This window comes from Pseudophryne corroboree, chromosome 2 (genome assembly GCF_028390025.1).
Source record: "Pseudophryne corroboree isolate aPseCor3 chromosome 2, aPseCor3.hap2, whole genome shotgun sequence".
NCBI lineage: Eukaryota > Metazoa > Chordata > Amphibia > Anura > Myobatrachidae > Pseudophryne > Pseudophryne corroboree.
The window spans coordinates 804,783,761-804,806,939 of NC_086445.1; the positions used below are offsets into that span (position 1 = coordinate 804,783,761).

Below are 23,179 nucleotides of genomic sequence, written 5' to 3' on the forward strand. Positions count from 1 at the left end.
CTTTTTATGGCGATATTTTATATATTTAAGCTGCTATAAGGATACAACACTTGTATAAGGTTGTTCCCATATATATTATAGCGCTTGGGTGTGTGCTGGCAAACTCTCCCTCTGTCTCCCCAAAGGGCTAGTGGGGTCCTGTCTTCGATAAGAGCATTCCCTGTGTGTCTGCTGTGTGTCGGTACGTGTGTGTCGACATGTATGAGGACGATGTTGGTGTGGAGGCAGAGCAATTGCCGGTAATGGTGATGTCACCCCCCAGGGAGTCGACACCGGAATGGATGGCTTTGTTTATGGAATTACGTGATAATGTCAGCACATTACAAAAATCAGTTGACGACATGTGACGGCCGGAAAACCAGTTGGTACCTGCCCAGGCGTCTCAGACACCGTCAGGGGCTGTAAAACGCCCTTTACCTCAGTCGGTCGACACAGACCCAGACACGGACACTGAATCTAGTGTCGACGGTGAAGAAACAAACGTATTTTCAAGTAGAGCCACACGTTATATGATCATGGCAATGAAGGAGGCTTTGCATATCTCTGATACTGCAAGTACCACAAAAAGGGGTATTATGTGGGGGGTGAAAAAAACTACCTGTAGTTTTTCCTGAATCAGAGGAATTGAATGATGTATGTGATGAAGCGTGGGTTAACCCAGATAGAAAAGTGCTAATTTCAAAAAAGTTATTGGCATTATACCCTTTCCCGCCAGAGGTTAGGGCGCGCTGGGAAACACCCCCTAGGTTGGATAAGGCGCTCACACGCTTATCAAAACAAGTGGCGTTACCGTCTCCTGATACGGCCGCCCTCAAGGATCCAGCTGATAGGAGGCTGGAAACTACCCTAAAGAGTATATACACACATACTGGTGTTATACTGCGACCAGCCATCGCCTCAGCCTGGATGTGCAGTGCTGGGGTGGTCTGGTTGGATTCCCTGACTGAAAATATTGATACCCTGGATAGGGACAGTATTTTATTGACTATAGAGCAATTAAAGGATGCTTTTCTTTATATGCGAGATGCTCAGAGGGATATTTGCACTCTGGCATCGAGAGTAAGTGCGATGTCCATATCTGCCAGAAGAAGTTTATGGACGCGACAGTGGTCAGGTGATGCGGATTCCAAACGACATATGGAAGTATTGCCGTATAAAGGGGAAGAATTATTTGGCGTAGGTCTATCGGATCTGGTGGCCACGGCAACTGCCGGAAAATCCACCTTTTTACCTCAGACACCCTCCCAACAGAAAAAGACAGTCTTTTCAGCCGCAGTCCTTTCGGTCCTATAAGAACAAGAGGGCAAAAGGACAGTCATATCTGCCCCGGGGCAGAGGAAGGGGTAAGAGAGGGCAGCAAGCAGCCCCTGCCCAGGAACAGAAGCCCTCCCAGGGTTCTGCAAAGCCCTCAGCATGACGCTGGGGCTGTACAAGCGGACTCAGGAGCGGTGGGGGGTCGACTCAGGAATTTCAGCGCACAGTGGGCTTGCTCACAGGTGGACCCTTGGATCCTGCAGGTAGTATCTCAGGGTTACAGGTTGGAATTCGAGAAGTCTCCCCCTCGCCGGTTCCTAAAGTCTGCTTTGCCAACGTCTCCCTCAGACAGGGCGACGGTATTGGAAGCCATTCACAAGCTATTTTCTCAGCAGGTGATAGTCAAGGTACCCCTCCTACAACAGGGAAAGGTACCCCTCCTACAACACGCTATTTGTGGTACCGAAGCCGGACGGCTCGGTAAGACCTATTCTAAATCTGAAATCTTTGAACCTGTACATACAAAAATTCAAGTTCAAGATGGAATCACTCAGAGCAGTGATAGCGAATCTGGAAGAAGGGGACTTTATGGTGTCCCTGGACATAAAGGATGCTTACCTGCATGTCCCAATTTGCCCTTCACATCAAGGGTACCTCAGGTTCGTGGTGCAAAACTGTCATTATCAGTTTCAGACGCTGCCGTTTGGATTGTCCACGGCACCTCGGGTCTTTACCAAGGTAATTGCCGAAATGATGATTCTTCTGCGAAGAAGAGGCGTATTAATTATCCCTTACTTGGACGATCTCCTGATAAGGGCAAGGTCCAGAGAACAGCTGGAGGACGGAGTAGCACTAACCCAAGTAGTGCTGCAACAACACGGGTGGATTCTGAATTTTCCAAAATCTCAGTTGACCCCGACAACACGTCTGCTGTTCCTGGGAATGATTCTGGACACTGTTCAGAAAAAGGTGTTTCTTCCGGAGGAGAAAGCCAAGGAGTTATCCGAACTTGTCAGGAACCTCCTAAAACCAGGAAAAGTGTCTGTGCATCAATGCACAAGAGTCCTGGGAAAGATGGTGGCTTCTTACGAAGCAATTCCATTCGGCAGATTCCACGCACGAACTTTTCAGTGGGATCTGCTGGACAAATGGTCCGGATCGCATCTGCAGATGCATCAGCGGATAACCTTATCGCCACGGACAAGGGTGTCTCTTCTGTGGTGGTTGCAGAGTGCTCATCTGTTAGAGGGCCGCAGATTCGGCATACAGGACTGGGTCCTGGTGACCACGGATGCCAGTCTGAGAGGCTGGGGAGCGGTCACACAGGGAAGAAACTTCCAGGGAGTATGGTCAAGCCTGGAGATGTCTCTTCATATAAATATACTGGAGCTAAGAGCAATTTACAATGCTCTAAGCCTGGCAAAACCCCTGCTTCAGGGTCAGCCGGTGTTGATCCAGTCGGACAACATCACGGCAGTCGCCCACGTAAACAGACAGGGCGGCACAAGAAGCAGGAGAGCAATGGCAGAAGCTGCAAGGATTCTTCGCTGGGCGGAAGATCATGTGATAGCACTGTCAGCAGTGTTCATTCCGGGAGTAGACAACTGGGAAGCAGACTTCCTCAGCAGACACGATCTACACCCGGGAGAGTGGGGACTTCATCCAGCAGTCTTCCACATGATTGTGAGTCGGTGGGAACTGCCACAGATAGACATGATGGTGTCCCGCCTCAACAAAAAGCTACAGAGGTATTGCGCCAGGTCCAGAGACCCTCAGGCAGTAGCGGTAGACGCCCTAGTGACACCGTGGGTGTTCCGGTCAGTCTATGTATTTCCTCCTCTTCCTCTCATACCCAAGGTGTTGAGACTAGTAAGAAGAAAAGGAGTGAGAACTATCCTTGTTGTTCCAGATTGGCCACGACGGACCTGGTATCCATATCTACAGGAAATGCTCACAGAAGATCCGTGGCCTCTTTACTCTAAGACAGGACCTGTTGCAACAGGGACCCTGTCTGTTCCAAGACTTACCGCGGCTGCGTTTGACAGCATGGCGGTTGAATGCCGGATCCTAGCAGAAAAAGGTATTCCGGTTGGGGTTATCCCTACGCTGATAAAGGCTAGGAAGGATGTAACAGCAAAACATTATCACCGTATATGGCGAAAATATGTTTCTTGGTGTGAGGCCAGGCATGCTCCTACGGAAGAATTCCATCTGGGCCGTTTCCTTCACTTCCTACAAACTGGAGTGGATTTGGGCCTTAAATTAGGCTCCATCAAGGTCCAGATTTCGGCCCTATCCATTTTCTTTCAAAAAGAATTGGCTTCTCTCCCAGAAGTTCAGACTTTTGTAAAGGGAGTGCTGCATATTCAGCCTACCTTTTTGCCTCCGGTGGCGCCTTGGGACCTTAATGTGGTGTTAAGCTTCCTAAAGTCACACTGGTTTGAACCACTTAAAATGGTTTGAGTTGAAATATCTCGCGTGGAAGGTGATCAAGTTATTAGCCCTGGCTTCGGCTAGGCGAGTGTCGGAATTAGCGGCTTTGTCACATAAAAGCCCCTATCTGGTTTTCCATATGGATAGAGCGGAATTGCGGACACGTCCTCAGTTCCTGCCAAAAGTGGTTTCATCCTTTCATATGAACCAACCTATTGTGGTGCCTGTGGCTACACAGGACTTAGAGGATTCAGAGTCCCTTGATGTGGTCAGGGCTTTGAAAATTTATGTAGCCAGGACGGCTAGAGTCCGGAAGACAGAAACACTGTTTGTTCTGTATGCAGCCAACAAGCTTGGCGGCCCTGCTTCAAAGCAGACTATTGCTCGCTGGATCTGTAACACGATTCAGCAGGCGCATTCTACGGCAGGATTGCCGTTACCGAAATCGGTCAAGGCCCATTCCACTTGAAAAGTGGGCTCTTCTTGGGCGGCTGCCCGAGGGTTCTCGGCACTACAGCTGTGTCGAGCTGCTACTTGGTCGGGTTCAAACACCTTTGCAAAATTCTATAAGTTTGATACCCTGGCTGAGGAGGACCTCATGTTTGCTCAATCGGTGCTGCAGAGTCATCCGCACTCTACCACCCGTTTGGGAGCTTTGGTATAATCCCCATGGTCCTTACGGAGTCCCCAGCATCCTCTAGGACGTTAGAGAAAATAAGATTTTTCTTACCGGTAAATCTATTTCTCATAGTCCGTAGAGGATGCTTGGCGCCCGTCCCAGTGCGGAAACTCTGCAAGACTTGTATATAGTTGTTGTTTACATAAGGGTTATGTTACAGTTGGAATCGGTCTTGGACCGCTACTACTGTTTGGGGTGGTATTCATGTGACCGCCGGTCAGATGACCGACAGTCACATGACCTCCTCCGTGAGCCCGACGGCTCACTATCCCGATGGTCGGCATGCCGACCAACAGGGACTATTTCCACTCGTGGGTGTCCACGACACCCATAGAGTGGGAATAGAACCCGTGGCGACCGCAGGTCGCCACCGAGCCCGCAGCGTGGCGAGCGCAGCGAGCCCGCAAGGGGCTTGCTACACTCGCCCCTCCCCGCCGGGATCCCGGCGTCGGTATGCTGCCGGGATCCCGGCGTCGGTAAGGTGACCGGCGGTCAGGAGACCGCCGGTCACCAGTACTACACCCGTTGTTTGTTCATACTGTTAATTGGTTATGTATGTTCCGGGTTACATGGTATGATTGGTGTGGGCTGGTAGGAATCTTGCCCTTGGATTTATAAAATCCTGCCCTCGTATTATCCATCTCCTCTGGGCACAGTTCTCTAACTGAGGTCTGGAGGAGGGGCATAGAGGGAGGAGCCAGTGCGCACCCATAGGAAAAGTTCTTTTAGGTGCCCATGTATCCTGCGGAGCCTGTCTATACCCCATGGTCCTTACGGAGTCCCCAGCATCCTCTACGGACTAGGAGAAATAGATTTACTGGTAGGTTTAAAATTTATTTTTTTGTTTTGTTTTTACAGTTGCCCCTCATGAAGTACTGTGTGTGCTGTGAATTTGAAATTCGTTGCCTGGAATGTTTCTTTGCTAGAGAAAATAATACTCTTGATGGTGGCAGGTTAGGTTTTTTGATTATCAACCAATTTTGCCATTTAGGTAGATCAGAGTTTGTCGATCTTGGTGCTTTCGTAAGAGAATGTTACACAATGGCAGATTGTTCCATTGGTTGACTAGATTTTCCAGATCACCCAATTGATAAATTATCTTAATCAGAATTGGCAAATATTTTAGGCAAAAAGCTATTATTTGGTTTCAAATTACTAAATCCATTTTCCAAATATCTGCTTTTTGGCTACTTTAAATGACTTGTTGCAGTATATAATGCTAGTATTTATTGTAATATGTTGAGTATTTTCTGTGTTTTGCCATCTTTTCGTTTACATGCGTAAAGCTGTATTTGTGAATTGATTTATGATTAAAGTGCAGTTTAATTCTCATCTAAGTTATCAAATCCAATCTATGTAAGGAATGTTATAAAGTAAAAATTACTTTTCCAATAGGTTTCTATAGTTATACAGGTTGAGTATCCCTTATCCAAAATGCTTGGGACCAGAGATATTTTGGATATCGGATTTTTCCGTATTTTGGAATAATTGCATACCATAATGAGATCATAGTATTGGGACCTAAATCTAAGCACAGAATGCATTTATGTTCCATATACACCTTATACACACAGCCTGAAGGTCATTTTAGCCAATATTTTTTTTAACTTTGTGCATTAAACAAAGTGTGTCTACATTCACACAATTCATTTATGTTTCATATACACCTTATACACACAGCCTGAAGGTCATTTAATACAATATTTTTAATAAATTTGTGTATTAAACAAAGTTTGTGTACATTGAGCCATCAAAAAACAAAGGTTTCACTATCTCACTCTGAGTAAAAAAAAGTCCGTATTTCGGAATATTCCGTATTTCGGAATATTTGGATATGGGATACTCAACCTGTACCAAGTATTCCTTTTGTAGTAGGTAAGGCATGTTGACATTACTTTAATAAATTGCGCTTTGTGAAAGAATGAGAAATGTATAGATTCTGTTTTTGCTTTATTTATTGGCTTCAAAACAGAAGATTATACTGCAGACAAACATACTTGTTCCATGGGGTTGGGATGCCGGCTATCATAATAACGATATACTTACCTTCCCCCAATGGCTACTAAACCTACCGCTTCTGCAGCCATAAACCCCCCCCTCCCCCCGCAGCCTAATCCTAACCCCCCCGCCCTACCCTTCCTGCAGACTCAACCTCATTCTCACCTCAGTGCTACAGCAGCCCTGATTTCTCTCCTTTACATTTTTCCTACAAACGATCTCCCTCTCTCCTGTGCCCTCTGAAATGCTAGATCAGTCTATAACAATCTGGTCCTCACCCATGACCTTTTCATCTCCAACTACCTGAACCTTTTAGCCATTACAGAAACATGGATTTCACCGCTTCTGTTGCTGCTCTCTCCGCTGGGAGACTCAAATTCACACACACCTCTGTTCAGATGTTGTCCTGGTGGTTATGTTGGGGTCCTATCCTTTGGCTACTCCTACCCCCCCCAGACCCGTCCCCATGCAAACATTTTCTACATTTGAGGTCTGTTCTATACGCCTCTTCCAACCTACCTGTTCACCTTCGAGTTGCTGTCATTTACTGTTCCCTTAGCATTCCCACTGTATTCCTCGGTATATTTGCTTCCTGGCTTCTTCACTAGCTCTCCAGACATTTCCTCCATTATGTTAGGTGATTTCAACATGCCAATCGATATTCCCACAAAACCCTTTGCATGCTGAACGCCTTAACCTCACACCGCTTGGTCTCTCCCAGTGACCTCCTCACCCTCCCATGTGAGTTGAATATTTCTGGTTGTTCCAACTCCTCATTCCCCCTCTTTAACAACCACCTGCTCTCTTTTAATTTATCCCTCTCTGCTTCTTCACCTCTTTCTCCTAAGGCTACGATCACTAAGCATAACATTGAGGCTATCAACAGTTTCCGTATCCTCCCTGTTCAATTCACTTTTCTATCCTATCCTGCCCTGAACAAGCCACTTCCTTACTTCTGCTCTTGATTCTGTTGTTCCGACAACCACTGTTCACCATCGCAAATCAACACCTCAACCCTGACATTCCAAACTCACTTGATATATGCAAAAATGTTCATGCTCTGCCTTGTGGCAGTGTAGGTCATCACACTCTTAAGGTGGACTTCCTTCATCCCAAATGTATGCTCTTATCTCACAGTGCTACTCCTTCCTCCTCTAAACAGTCATATTTCAAGAACCTCATTTCTACCCAGTCTGTTCGCCACTCGCTCCTCTGCCCACCCCCGCTTGCTACCCTCCTCACTCTCTGCCCTTGAATTTGCCATTCAGTACCTCTCACAGTCCTGCTGTCTCCATGTCAAAAATATTCCAAGATCAGATTCTTTCTCACCATGGATGCTACTAAGACACTCATACACTCACTGGTCATCTCCATATTGGACTACTATAATCTCTTCCTATCTGGCCTCCCTGAAAAATCCCTCTGTCCACTCCAATCTAGCCTCAATGCTGCTGCCCGGCTCATCTTCCTTTCCAAACATACTACTTCCACCTTCCCACTCTTACAAGCCCTTCGTTGGCTCCCCTTCCCAATGCAATTCAAGCTTCTCACATAAACTTATAACCTATCCTAACCCTCTGTTTCGGCCCTCCTGATGCTTATTTCCGTTTCATGTGCATTGATGCAGAAATTTTTATATACCATGTACTTGTCCTATATTGTCTTGTATTGTAAGTCACTGTTTTTCTTGGTTTGCTAATTTGTTTATGCACTTTGAGCTTGATTCCATTCAATAGAGCGGTCATCCCAAACTAGAGGATTTCTTGTTTGAGAAGAGATCAAGAAATCTTAGGTCCATGATGCTGTTTTGTGCCGCAGTGTGGCATCACGGCAGGCACTTAAGATGGAGACATGACAACGCGCAGAATTGAATAGCACCGGGAGCTAATTGCCCACGCAATTCAATCCGCGCTGATATGAAAAGAGCCCTAGGGTTGGTCCTACGGAACCCTTGTGGCGACTTATAAATAAAGGATAATAAATTATGATTTTTGAAGGGCACATCCATAGTGCACTGTTGTTCATGCTGAATGTTAAATGGATCATAACGAACTGTGGATGGTGCTGGACTTGGGTTCAACTGTTTTATCGTGACCAATCTTGTGTCTAAAGCACTGGAATTGATATTCAAATGTTTGTGCCAGCATGCTTGGGTCTCAGGGTGCTACTTATCGTACATGTCGTGCCCAAATGCACTTGATATAGCATTAAGTGGCTAAACCTGTGCAAAGTACTGTGAGCACTGAGTTTGTGCGCCCAGATTTCTGTTCGACTCCACCACAGGAGGGTCCGAGAACAAAATTGTCACCTGCGCATAAACAATTGAATTGCTACTGTTACTTGAGATGGGAGCTTTAGCCGGCACAAAATAATTGAATTCTTCCTTTAAAGCGAATTTGCTTTGTTGGCTCATTTTCTGTGATCAAACATTAATGTTGTACCTCTTTATGTTTGGTCCCCTAAGTGCTTCATAAAATTAATATTTACATTTAACATTAAAGCATTTTCAGTTTCTTATCCAATGACTGTTTTTACAAGTGTTCAAACTGCAGACATGATCTGTTCCACGCACTTGAGGTCAACACACCACTGACTGTAAATCTGCCCAATCAGTTTATACTCTAGATTGGCCTCTGTGCTTTGTTCTTTTTGGAGTCTTTGTTATGATGCCAGCTCCTACTACTACTAAAAGTGCACACACAAAGTAAGTCCTGGAGGATCGCATATGGCTTTCTTGGCAATTCTGGTGTTAAAGAAACAAAACCGGTTCTTAAACCTTTTCAATAGATAAATGTTACGGTAAAGCTTTCTTCATCTTTCTTTTTCTTTTTTTTCTTTGTAGGCTGTCCGTTGCTATGAGGCTCTAATCTTAAAATCTGAGGGAAAAGTGGAGTCTGATTTCTTCTGTCAGTTAGGCCATTTCAACCTGTTGTTGGAAGACTATCCAAAAGGTAAGGCTGAATATGAATATTTTTTTTTAATCAATTGGCGTTAATATGCTAATTAGATATTGATATGGGGGGGGGGGGGGGGGGGATTCAACTGTTGTATGGTGCCCGACAGCAGCAATTCAATTGTTCTGCCGTTCGGGCACCCATCAGCCACAGAGGACACATTTGTTTCACGTAGCTGTCCCGAGGAGTGAGAAGAAATGCGTGCAAACACTGCACTTTGGGCATTCAATCAGTAGTTTAGACGTCCAAAGCAGGTCCTAGACTGGTTTAGCCGTATTACGCGGTTAAACCCTGTCTGGGAGCGATGTGCATGTGCACCCAAACAGTTGTGACAATTGTTTGGGTGTCTAAACAGTTCTGTTTAGACAGACAATTTAGAACCCCCAAAACATTTCAACTCCCCCCAGTGATGGCACTCTTGCAAAATATAGTTCCCCATAATGTATAATTTTTGTTCTTGATAGTGTTAAATTCTGACTATGTACACATAGCTTAAGGGAATCTGAATGAATGTCAAAAGTAGAATCCTGGTCCAAAAGTTTATTTTTTTTGTATGCATTTTACTTAAGTTTCATTCTGGTGCATTTTTTTTGAACTCTTGATCCATGTCGGCTCATCTGACACATGTCAACACAGTTCATGAAGTCTATCCAGTTGTTTTTTTAGTGGGGTTATTCAATTGTCCCCGTTGTGTGCCCATGCCCCGTTAGCATGCCCATTAGTACCGGGTTTAGCCACACAAAGCAGCTAAAGTTGTCTAAAATACAGGTTTGGGCGCTCAAGCTTCTACATAGTGGTCCAAGCACATGTAGTATTCAATGCTTTGTAAGGTGCCTATGAATAGATGTCACAAACAATGTGAAAAATAAATGTGTGCATGTATTTGGATGTTGATCCTCTCTTGATGCATGTCTGATAGGGGTTTTATTTTGATTTATACATGGGCTGAGTGCCCCAAAAGGAGAAAACCCCTTAGCTTAATCAGATTTGGGCAGAGACACCACCTGACATTTAGGGCGACTAAATTGGGACAAAACAGTATTTCTCTATCGTCCTAGTGGATGCTGGGGTTCCTGAAAGGACCATGGGGAATAGCGGCTCCGCAGGAGACAGGGCACAAAAAGTAAAGCTTTAGGATCAGGTGGTGTGCACTGGCTCCTCCCCCTATGACCCTCCTCCAAGCCTCAGTTAGATTTTTGTGCCCGGCCGAGAAGGGTGCAATCTAGGTGGCTCTCCTAAAGAGCTGCTTAGAAAAGTTTAGCTTAGGTTTTTTTATTTTACAGTGAGTCCTGCTGGCAACAGGATCACTGCAACGAGGGACTTAGGGGAGAAGAAGTGAACTCACCTGCGTGCAGGATGGATTGGCTTCTTTGGCTACTGGACATTAGCTCCAGAGGGACGATCACAGGTACAGCCTGGATGGTCACCGGAGCCTCGCCGCCGGCCCCCTTGCAGATGCTGAAACGAGAAGAGGTCCAGAATCGGCGGCAGAAGACTCCTCAGTCTTCTTAAGGTAGCGCACAGCACTGCAGCTGTGCGCCATTTCCTCTCAGCACACTTCACACGGCAGTCACTGAGGGTGCAGGGCGCTGGGAGGGGGGCGCCCTGGGAGGCAAATGAAAACCTTTTTTGGCTAAAAATACCTCACATATAGCCTCCGGGGGCTATATGGAGATATTTAACCCCTGCCAGAATCCATTAAAGAGCGGGAGACGAGGCCGCCGAAAAAGGGGCGGGGCCTATCTCCTCAGCACACAGCGCCATTTTCCCTCACAGAAAGGCTGGAGGGAAGGCTCCCAGGCTCTCCCCTGCACTGCACTACAGAAACAGGGTTAAAACAGAGAGGGGGGGCACTAATTTGGCGTTAGAAATATATAAAAGATGCTATAAGGGAAAACACTTATATAAGGTTGTCCCTATATAATTATAGCGTTTTTGGTGTGTGCTGGCAAACTCTCCCTCTGTCTCTCCAAAGGGCTAGTGGGTCCTGTCCTCTATCAGAGCATTCCCTGTGTGTGTGCTGTGTGTCGGTACGTGTGTGTCGACATGTATGAGGACGATGTTGGTGAGGAGGCGGAGCAATTGCCTGTAATGGTGATGTCACTCTCTAGGGAGTCGACACCGGAATGGATGGCTTATTTAGGGAATTACGTGATAATGTCAACACGCTGCAAGGTCGGTTGACGACATGAGACGGCCGACAAACAATTAGTACCGGTCCAGACGTCTCAGAAACACCGTCAGGGGTTTTAAAACGCCCGTTTACTTTAGTCGGTCGACACAGACACGGACACTGAATCCAGTGTCGACGGTGAATAAACAAACGTATTCCTTATTAGGGCCACACGTTAAGGGCAATGAAGGAGGTGTTACATATTTCTGATACTACAAGTACCACAAAAGAGGGTATTATGTGGGATGTGAAAAAACTACCGTAGTTTTTCCTGAATCAGATAAATTAAATGAAGTGTGTGATGATGCGTGGGTTCCCCCCGATAGAAAATTATGGGCGGTATACCCTTTCCCGCCAGAAGTTAGGGCGCGTTGGGAAACACCCCTTAGGGTGGATAAGGCGCTCACACGCTTATCAAAACAAGTGGCGGTACCGTCTATAGATAGGGCCGTCCTCAAGGAGCCAGCTGACAGGAGGCTGGAAAATATCATAAAAAGTATATACACACATACTGGTGTTATACTGCGACCAGCGATCGCCTCAGCCTGGATGTGCAGAGCTGGGGTGGCTTGGTCGGATTCCCTGACTAAAAATATTGATACCCTTGACAGGGACAGTATTTTATTGACTATAGAGCATTTAAAGGATGCATTTTCTATATATGCGAGATGCACAGAGGGATATTTGCACTCTGGCATCAAGAGTAAGTGCGATGTCCATATCTGCCAGAAGATGTTTATGGACACGACAGTGGTCAGGTGATGCAGATTCCAAACGGCACAAAGGTGTATTGCCGTATAAAGGAAGAGGAGTTATTTGGGGTCGGTCCATCGGACCTGGTGGCCACGGCAACTGCTGGAAAATCCACCGTTTTTACCCTAAGTCACATCTCTGCAGAAAAAGACACCGTCTTTTCAGTCTCAGTCCTTTCGTCCCTATAAGAGTCATATCTGCCCAGGGATAGAGGAAAGGGAAGAAGACTGCAGCAGGCAGCCCATTCCCAGGAACAGAAGCGTTCCACCGCTTCTGCCAAGCTCTCAGCATGACGCTGGGACCGTACAGGACCCCTGGATCCTACATGTAGTATCCCAGGGGTACAGATTGGAATGTCGAGACGTTTCCCCTTCGCAGGCTCCTGAAGTCTGGTTTACCAAGGTCTCCCTCCGACAAGGAGGCAGTATGGGAAACAATTCACAAGCTGTATTCCCAGCAGGTGATAATCAAATTACCCCTCCTACAACAAGAAAAGGGGTATTATTCCACATTATATTGTGGTACTGAAGCCAGAAGGCTAGGTGAGACCTATTCTAAATCTAAAAAAATTTGAACACTTACAAAGGTTCAAATCAAGATGGAGTCACTCAGAGCAGTGATAACGAACCAGGAAGAAGGGGACTATATAGTGTCCCGAGACATCAGGGATGCTTACCTCCATGTCCAAAATTTGCCCTTCTCACTAAGGGTACCTCAGGTTCGTGGTACAGAACTGTCACTATCAGTTTCAGACGCTGCCGTTTGGATTGTCCACGGCACCCCGGGTCTTTACCAAGGTAATGGCCGAAATGATGATTCTTCTTCGAAGAAAAGGCGTCTTAATTATCCCTTACTTGGACGATCTCCTGATAAGGGCAAAGTCCAGGGAACAGTTGGAGGTCGGAGTAGCACTATCTCGGATACTGCTACAACAGCACGGGTGGATTCTAAATATTCCAAAATCGCAGCTGATCCCGACGACAAGTCTGCTGTGCCTAGGGATGATTCTGGACACAGTCCAGAAAAAGGTGTTTTCTCCCGGAAGAGAAAGCCAGGGAGTTATCCGAGCTAGTCAGGAACCTCCTAAAATCAGTGCATCATTGCACAAGGGTCCTGGTAAAGATGGTGACTTCCTACGAAGCAATTCCATTCGGCAGATTTCACGCAAGAATTTTTCAGTGGGATCTGCTGGACAAATGGTCCGGATCGCATCTTCAGATGCATCAGCGGATAACCCTATATCCAAGGACAAGGGTGTCTCTCCTGTGGTGGTTACAGAGTGCTCATCTTCTAGAGGGCCGCAGATTCGGCATTCAGGATTGGATGCTGGTGACCACGGAGGCCAGCCCGAGAGGCTGGGGAGCAGTCACACAAGGAAAAAATTTCCAGGGAGTGTGATCAAGTCTGGAGACTTTTCTCCACATAAATATACTGGAGCTAAGGGTAAATTTATAATACTCTAAGCTTAGCAAGACCTCTGCTTCAAGGTCAGCCGGTATTGATCCAGTGGGAAAAACATCATGGCAGTCGCCCACGTAAATAGACAGGGCGACACAAGAAGCAGGAGGGCAATGGCAAAAACTGCAAGGACTTTTCGCTGGGCGGAAAATCATGTGATAGCACTGTCAGCAGTGTTTCATTCCGGGAATGGAAACTGGGAAGCAGACTTCCTCAGCAGGCACGACCTCCACCCGGCAGAATGGAAACTTCATCGGGAAGTTTTCCACATGATTGTAAACCGTTGGGAAATACCAAAGGTGGACATGATGGCGTCCCGTCTGAACAAAAAACGGGACAGGTATTGCGCCAGGTTAAGAGACCCTCAGGCAATAGCTGTGGACGTTCTGGTAACACCATGGATGTACCAGTCGGTGTATGTGTTCCATCCTCTGCTTCTCATACCTAAGGTACTGAGACTTATAAGACGTAGAGGAGTAAGAACTATACTCATGGCTCCGGATTGGCCAAGAAGGACTTGGTACCCGGAACTTCAAGAGATGCTCACAGAGGACTTATGGCCTCTGCCTCTAAGAAGGGACTTGTTTCAGCAAGTACCATGTCTGTTCCAAGACTTACCGCAGCTGCGTTTGACGGCATGGCGGTGGAACGCCGGATCCTAAGGGAAAAAGGCATTCCGGAAGAGGTCATTCCTACCCTGGGCAAAGCCAGAAAGGAGGTGACCGCACAACATTATCACCACATGTGGCAAAAATATGTTGCGTGGTGTGAGGCCAGGAAGGCCCCACAAAGAAATTTCAACTCGGTCGATTCCTGCATTTCCTGCAAACAGGAGTGTCTATGGGCCTCAAATTGGGGTCCATTAAGGTTCAAATTTCGGCCCTGTCGATTTTCTTCCAGAAAGAAGTGGCTTCAGTTCCTGAAGTCCAGAAGTTTGTCAAGGGAGTATTGCATATACAACCCCCTTTTGTGCCTCCAGTGGCACTGTGGGATCTCAACGTAGTTCTGGGATTCCTCAAATCACATTGGTTTAAAACCAGTCAAATCTGTGGATTTGAAGCATCTCACATGAAAAGTGACCATGCTCTTGGCCCTGGCCTGGACCAGGCGAGTGTCAAATTGGTGGTTTTTTTCTCAAAAAAGCCCATATCTGGTTATCCATTTGGACAGGGCAGAGCTGCGGACTCGTCCCCAGTTCTCTCCCTAAGGTGGTGTCAGTGTTTCACCTGAACCAGCTTATTTTGGTGCCTTGCGCCTACTAGGGACTTGGAGGACTCCAGGTTGCTAGATGTTGTCAGGGCCCTGTAAATATAGGTTCCAGGACGGCTGGAGTCAGGAAAACTGACTTGCTGTTATCCTGTATGCACCCAACAAACTGGGTGCTCTTGCTTCTAAGCAGACTATTGCTAGTTGGATGTGTAATACAATTCAGCTTGCACATTCTGTGGCAGGCCTGCCACAGCCAAAATATGTAAATGCCCATTCCACAAGGAAGGTGGGCTTATCTTGGGCGGCTGCCCGAGGGGTCTCGGCTTTACAACTTTGCCGAGCGGCTATTTAGTCAGGGGCAAACACGTTGGTAAAATCCTACAAATTTGATACCCTGGCTGAGGAGGACCTGGAGTTCTCTCATTCGGTGCTGCAGAGTCATCCGCACTCTCCCGCCCGTTTGGGAGCTTTGGTATTATCCCCATGGTCCTTTCAGGAACCCCAGCATCCACTAGGACGATAGAGAAAATAAGAATTTACTTACCGATAATTCTATTTCTCGGAGTCCGTAGTGGATGCTGGGCGCCCATCCCAAGTGCGGATTATCTGCAATACTTGTACATAGTTACAAAAATCGGGTTATTATTGTTGTGAGCCATCTTTTCAGAGGCTCCGCTGTTATCATACTGTTAACTGGGTTCAGATCACAGGTTGTACAGTGTGATTGGTGTGGCTGGTATGAGTCTTACCCGGGATTCAAAATCCTTCCTTATTGTGTACGCTCGTCCGGGCACAGTATCCTAACTGAGGCTTGGAGGAGGGTCATAGGGGGAGGAGCCAGTGCACACCACCTGATCCTAAAGCTTTACTTTTTGTGCCCTGTCTCCTGCGGAGCCGCTATTCCCCATGGTCCTTTCAGGAACCCCAGCATCCACTACGGACTCCGAGAAATAGAATTATCGGTAAGTAAATTCTTATTTTTATGCCCTGAAGTGCCCACTTTCATGTGAGCCCCCATCCCTTATGAAATCCATGATAAACTCCAATTGTGCAAACAACAAAGTACAAATAAAATAAACAGCGCACTTACCTTACTACTGCTGAATGGGCAGCACATGCTGAAATGGAAGCAGCCCATGCTTGCACCCGAATACTTATTCCTTCCTCGCTCCACTAAATACTAAAATACGTGTAAGCCAAAAAAACTTGCTAACACTGTAATCAAACACCTCCGGCTCCAGAGATAACTCCTGCACTAGTGTAAGCCAGGTAACAGGATGTGCCCTAATATGCTGCTCTTGCTTAACACTCATTGGGGGTATTCAAATGTTTGAAAAGTCTGTCTGTTTTTTCCTATCTAATAGACAGGAAAAAACAGACACTTATCCGACTTTTCAAACAATTGAATATCCCCATTGTGTCATCATAGGACCATTATGATGTCACTAGTGTGCTGCCCTGGCTTACCACTGGTTATGTAATCATAAGGCCATTATGACTTCAACGTACAGACAGCAGCAGCCATACAGGCAAATATTTTATCTGATACAGGTTGAGTATCCCTTATCCAAAATGCTTGGGACCAGAGGTATTTTGGATATGGGATTTATCCGTATTTTGGAATAATTGCATACCATAATGAGATATCATGGTGATGGGACCTAAATCTAAGCACAGAATGCATTTATGTTTCATATACACCTTATACACACAGCCTGAGGGTAATTGTAGCCAATATTTTTTATAACTTTGTGCGTTAAACAAAGTTTGTGTACATTGAGCACTCACTCAAAGTCCGTATTGAGCACTCACTCAAAGTCCGTATTTCGGAATATTCCGTATTTCGGAATATTTGGATATGGGATACTCAACCTGTATAAAGTATCAGACTATCCATAGCGGGTAAGCAGGGGCAGAATAGCATCTCTCACCTGCCCCATATTCACACAACACGAAAGGGGTAATATTTTAACTGAAATTATTGGAATCTTGCGGGGCTTATTTTGTCCCAATGTCACATGTCTGAATGCTGGGAAGTGGATCAGGCATTGTGAAGCGCCATAGTAAAATTCGAGTAGAAGTCTGGCGATACTGCTCCAGTGTTTCAGGCAGGGCTGGTTCTAGACTATGTGGCGCCCAGGGCGAAAGTTTCCTGTGGTTCCCTCCCCCCCCCTTCCCAGGCAAAACAGTTGGTGCGCGCCAAAATTAGGGGTGTGGGCTTCTTCATTGGAAAGGGGCATGGCCACAGTTATCCCCCTGTACTTGTGCCCCCCTGTCGCTGTGCTGCTTGCAAACACCCCCCAAAAAAAAAAACTTACTAGCCCCGCTCCTGCTTCCGGACCGCTGCTGTGCTGTCCTCCGGCCGCCGGCTCCTCTGTATGGGAGAGACGTCATGACGTTTCTCCCATAGCAGCGCTGCACAAACACTAGAGGTCAATGCTGCCGTGGACACTGTGGTCAGGCAGGGACTCCACTAAACCACCAGGTCAAGGGCACAGGTCGATTTTTCCTCATAAAAAAACGTTTTTATTCCACCCCATAGTACCAGTGGTGAGGTCCAGCAGGGGGATAAGGCTTGGACCTGTATCCCCTCCCCCTGCCCTAGGACGCCATTTACAGTAATGTTTCTGCCCTGGAGCTGCATATATCTCTCCCCTTCACTCCCAGTCAGTGTTTAGGCGCCATTACACAGAGCAGCACTGTTCCTGGGACTGTTTGGGCAAATCCTCCTTTGTAAAGCCGCCTGCATGTCAGCACAGTGCATTTTACAAGTATTCTACATATCTGTTGACATTGTTGGGTAAGAAACAGTGCATTTATTCAGGGTTATATAGTACAAGTACCCTGTGATATACATCCAGTCTTTACTGTGCATTGATATATCTACTAATTATATAGCTATACTGAGTATTACTTTGTATTGCTAAAAAGACATCCATCTTAAAATTGTACACTTAGAACCGCATTATCCACAATTAGGGCTTCTAATCTCATCTGACACTGAGGAAGCCGCCGATGCAATAGAAGGCAGGGAAACGTGTCTGTCATTATTCCCATTGCAGGAGATAATAGCGGAGACACCAACGGGCCAGCCGGCCGCAAGCATAAGAAACCCCACTGAGACTGGGAGAAAAAACACGCCGCAGAAAGAACCCGGAGGCTCCAGATAAGGCTCTAATCAGCCGGGAGGGGTTTTATCCAAGAACACTGCACAGGCATAGTATTATACCCTGAAAAAGTGAAACGCTATAATTGCTTTATTAGTGGCTAAAATCACGTATTATCTGCCTAGCAAAACGGCAGAAGCCCTAATTGTGGATAATGCGGTTCTAAGTGTACAATTTTAAGGTGGATGTCTTTTATTTGAGGAGAGAGATTTTCTGTTCTGGACTGAGCTATCATATGAATACATGCTTGGATGAGATTTTGGTTACCTAAAAGGAAAAATATCCTGTATGGTTGCATGTCACTGAACGAAAGAAGCGCTGGATAATTCATCTTGGTTTAAATCTATTTGGAGTGATATAACCAATATTACAAGAGAAGGATACTGATTGTTCATTTTTGGCATATAAATTAAGGATACAGAGCGTATTAGGCGTCTATATTGGAAACAAGAAATTCATCCTCTATTATTAGACCCGTTAGTAATATATTAATTGGTTTTATATTATATATATATATATATATATATATATTTTTTATGTGATGCTGGCCGGCATCTAGTACTATAGGTATTTATTTGTTTGTATGTATCTATATATGTTTAGAAATTAATTTTATGTGGTAATAAATATCCATATCAGAATAAATTGCGCAGTCCCAGCCTTGTTTTTTTGTAGTTCTATATTAAGGGTAAAAACCAAAGACCCTTTGGGATTGCTGCATTTTTTCTGTAGTCAATCACAGCGCCAGGTGATTCTGGTTTTATGTTTGAGGAAAACTTGGCGGCAGAGAGTTCAGGTTCTGGGGGTTCCCTACCCCCAGTGGAATAAGGCAACAGGGGTTCAAAATGACCCACCTTGGGCTACATTTTCCTCGTTACTAACTACGTTTGTAACAAAACTTACGCCCCCTATGGGACCTTCTGTGCCAGTACAACAGATTATGGTCCCTACAGTTAATCCGCCCTGGGCAGAGCAAATCTCCACTCAGTTACAGCAACTAAACCAGTCGCTGACTAATGGGCCATATACACGGGAGAGATGTGTGCTGAGCGAACCGCTCAGAGCACATCTCTCCCGCCGCTCAGCACAGCACGATGTGTGCTGAGCGATGCGGAGGGGGGGGGGGGGGGGGCGCTCATTTCACCCAGCGGGTGAAATGAGCTACCTGATAGCGACTCTTGGGGCCGCACTCCGCTATCGCTGTGGGGGGGGGTACACACAAGTTATCTGTGCTTAAAATCAAAGCAATCTAGTCAGATTGCTTAGATTTTAAGCATGAATCTCTCCATGAGCCTTAAGAAGAAATCTGACTCTCGCCCGCCTAAGACCAAGGGGTCATCTAAACTGGCCATTACTTCCTCACAGTCTACCACTATCCCAGACACTTCATCTGATGAGGATGGTGTCTATACTGACCCACAATGGGAGAAAAAAGAAGGCTATTGTGTGGGCGCACTCTTAGAAAGAAGTTGATACAATATGTGAAATGGAAAATGCTTAAAACATAACTTTTATTGATATTATTAAACCAAAATTTCCCATCCCAGGGATCAGTGAGAGAATAAAGATTTAGTAAAATTTTTTAAAATGTTCTGGTCTCTTTATTTCAAAGAGTGTTCGGAAAGGTTGTAGACATTGGATTGTCATACCCCCATTTCTCTGACGTCCTAGTGGATGCTGGGAACTCCGTAAGGACCATGGGGAATAGCGGCTCCGCAGGAGACTGGGCACAACTAAAGAAAGCTTTAGGACTACCTGGTGTGCACTGGACCCTCCTCCAGACCTCAGTTAGAATCTTGTGCCCGGCTGAGCTGGATGCACACTAGGGGCTCTCCTGAGCTCCTAGAAAAGAAAGTATATTTTAGGTTTTTTATTTTCAGTGAGATCTGCTGGCAACAGACTCACTGCTACGAGGGACTAAGGGGAGAAGAAGCGAACCTACCTGCTTGCAGCTAGCTTGGGCTTCTTAGGCTACTGGACACCATTAGCTCCAGAGGGATCGAACACAGGGCCCGACCTCGATCGTCCGGTCCCGGAGCCGCGCCGCCGTCCCCCTTACAGAGCAAGAAGCGTGAAGATGGTCCTGAAAATCAGCGGCAGTAGACTTCGGTCTTCAAAAAGGTAGCGCACAGCACTGCAGCTGTGCGCCATTGCTCCTCATGCACACCTCACACTCCGGTCACTGATGGGTGCAGGGCGCTGGGGGGGGGGGGCGCGCGCCCTGAGCAGCAATATTAACACCTTGGCTGGCAAAATAATCACAATATATAGTCCCAGAGGCTATATATGTGAAAAATACCCCTGCCAGAATCCATATAAAAGCGGGAGAAAGTACGCCGAAAAAGGGGCGGGGCTATCTCCCTCAGCACACTGGCGCCATTTTCTCTTCACAGTGCAGCTGGAAGACTGCTCCCCAGGCTCTCCCCTGTAGTTTTCAAGCTCAAAGGGTTAAAAAGAGAGGGGGGGGGGGGGGGGGCACTAAATTTAGGCGCAAATCTGTGTATTATAGCAGCAATAAGGGAAAAATCACTGTGGGTAGTGTGAATCCCTGCATTATATAGCGCTCTGGTGTGTGCTGGCATACTCTCTCTCTGTCTCCCCAAAGGACTTTGTGGGGTCCTGTCCTCAGTCAGAGCATTCCCTGTGTGTGTGTGCGGTGTGTCGGTACGGCTGTGTCGACATGGTTGATGAGGCTTATGTGGAGGTGGAGCAGATGCCGATAAATGTGATGTCGCCCCCTGTGGGGCCGACACCAGAGTGGATGGATAGGTGGAAGGTATTAACCGACAGTGTCAACTCCTTACATAAAAGGCTGGTTGACGTAACAGCTGTGGGACAGCCGGCTTCTCAGCCCGCGCCTGCCCAGGCGTCTCAAAGGCCATCAGGGGCTCAAAAACGCCCGCTACCTCAGATGGCAGACACAGATGTCGACTCGGAGCCTGACTCCAGTGTCGACGAGGTTGAGACATATACACAATCCACTAGGAACATCCGTTGCATGATCTCGGCAATGAAAAATGTGTTACACATTTCTGACATTAACCCAGGTACCACAAAAAAGGGGTTTTATGTTTGGGGAGAAAAAGCAGACAGTATTTTGTTCCCCCGTCAGATGAGTGAATGAAGTGTGTGAAGAAGTGTGGGTTCCCCCGATAAGAAACTGGTAATTTCTAAAAAGTTACTGATGGCGTACCGTTTCCCGCCAGAGGATAGGTCACGTTGGGAGATATCCCCTAGGGTGGATAAGGCGCTCACACGTTTGTCAAAAAAGGTGGCACTGCCGTCTTAGAATACGGCCACTTTGAAGGAGCCTGCTGATAAAAAGCAGGAGGCTATCCTGAAGTCTGTATATACACACTCAGGTACTATATTGAGACTTGCAATTGCCTCAGCATGAATAGTGCTGCTGCAGCGTGGTCTATTACCCTGTCAGGACAGGGATACTATTTGCTAACCATAGAGCATATTAAAGATGTCGTCTTATATATGAGGAATGCACAGAGGGATATTTGCCGTCTGGCATCCAGAATTAATGCAATGTCCATTCTGCCAGGAGGGTATTAGGGACCCGGCAGTGGACAGGCGATGCTGACTTTAGAAGGCACATGAAGATTCTGCCTTATAAGGGTGAAGTATTGTTTGGGGATGGTCTCTGGGACCTCGTATCCACAGCAACAGCTGGGAAGGAAAAAAATTACCTCAAGTTTCCTCACAGCCTAAGAAAGCACCGTATTATAAGGTACAGTCCTTTCGGCTTCAGAAAAGCAAGCGGATTAAAGGCGCTTCCTTTCTGCACAGAGACAAGGGAAGAGGGAAAAAGCTGCACCAGACAGCCAGTTCCCAGGTGGAGCCAGGTGCGGTGGGGGTGCGTCTCGGGAACTTCAGCGACCAGTGGGCTCGCTCACAGGTAGATCCCTGGGTTCTGCAAGTAGTATCACAGGGATACAAGCTGGAGTTTCGGGGCGACTCCCCCTCGCCGTTACCTCAAATCAGCCTTGCCTGCTGCCCTCGAGGAGAGGTAGTACTGGCGGCAATTCACTAGCTGTACTTCCAGCAGGTGATAATCACGGTACCCCTCCTTCAACAAGGCCGGGGTTACTATTCCACAATGTTTGTGGTACCGAAACCAGACGGTTCGGTGAGACCCATTCTAAAATTGAAATCCTTGAACACTTATATACGAAGGTTCAAGTTCAAAATGGAATCGCTCAGGGCGGTTATTGCAAACCTGGACGAAGGGGATTACATGGTATCACTGGACATCAAGGATGCTTACCTGCATGTCCCCATTTACCCTCCTCACCAGGAGTACCTCAAAATTGTGGTACAGGACTGTCATTACCAATTCCAGACGTTGCCGTTGGTCTGTCCCCGGCACCGAGGGTATTTACCAAGGTAATGGCCGAAATTATGTTACTCCTTCGAAAGAAGGCAGTTATAATTATCCCGTACTTGGACGATCTCCTTATAAAGGCGAGGTAAAGGGAGCAGTTGTTCGTCGGAGTAGCACTATCTCGGGAATTGCTACAACAGCACGGCAGGATTCTGAATAGTCCAAATTCGCAGCTGGTTCCTACGACGCGTCTACTGTTCCTGGGTATGGTTCTGGACACAGAACAGAAAAAAGGGTTTCTCCCGAGGAGAAGGCCAAGGAGTTGTCATCTCTAGTCAGAGACCTCCTAATACAAATACAGGTGTCGGTGCATCAATGCACGCGAGTCCTGGGAAAGATGGTAGCTTCTTACGAAGAAATTCCATTCGGAAGGTTCCATACAAGGATCTTCCAGTGGGATCTGTTGGACAAGTGGTCCGGGTCGCATCTTCAGATGCATCGGCTGATAACCCTGTCTCCAAGGGCCAGGGTGTCGCTGTTGTGGTGGCGGCAGAGTGCTCATCTTCTAGAGGGCCGCAGATTCGGCATACAGGACTGGGTCCTGGTGACCACAGATGCCAGCCTTCGAGGCTGGGGGGGCAGTCACACAGGGAAGAAACTTCCAAGGACTATGGTCAAGTCAGGAGACTTCCCTACACATAAATATTTTGGGACTAAGGGCCATTCACAATGCCCTAAGTCAGGCTAGACCCTGCTTCAACACCAGCC

The 23,179-nt window shown here is 46.7% G+C and overlaps 1 protein-coding gene across 4 annotated transcripts in view; it reads left to right on the top strand.

Annotated features, from left to right (window-relative positions):
* The window catches only part of KDM6A (lysine demethylase 6A), a 435,435-nt gene that overhangs the window by 71,595 nt on the left and 340,661 nt on the right, over positions 1-23,179 (top strand). For all 4 annotated transcript variants that reach the window (XR_010241142.1, XM_063955630.1, XM_063955632.1 and 1 more), the window contains exon 3: positions 9,207-9,315. Coding sequence is in view for 3 of the 4 variants with exons in the window: in XM_063955630.1 (XP_063811700.1) it covers positions 9,207-9,315 (109 nt within the window). In the remaining variant the exon portion in view is untranslated. The remainder of the gene's footprint in view (positions 1-9,206; positions 9,316-23,179) is intronic.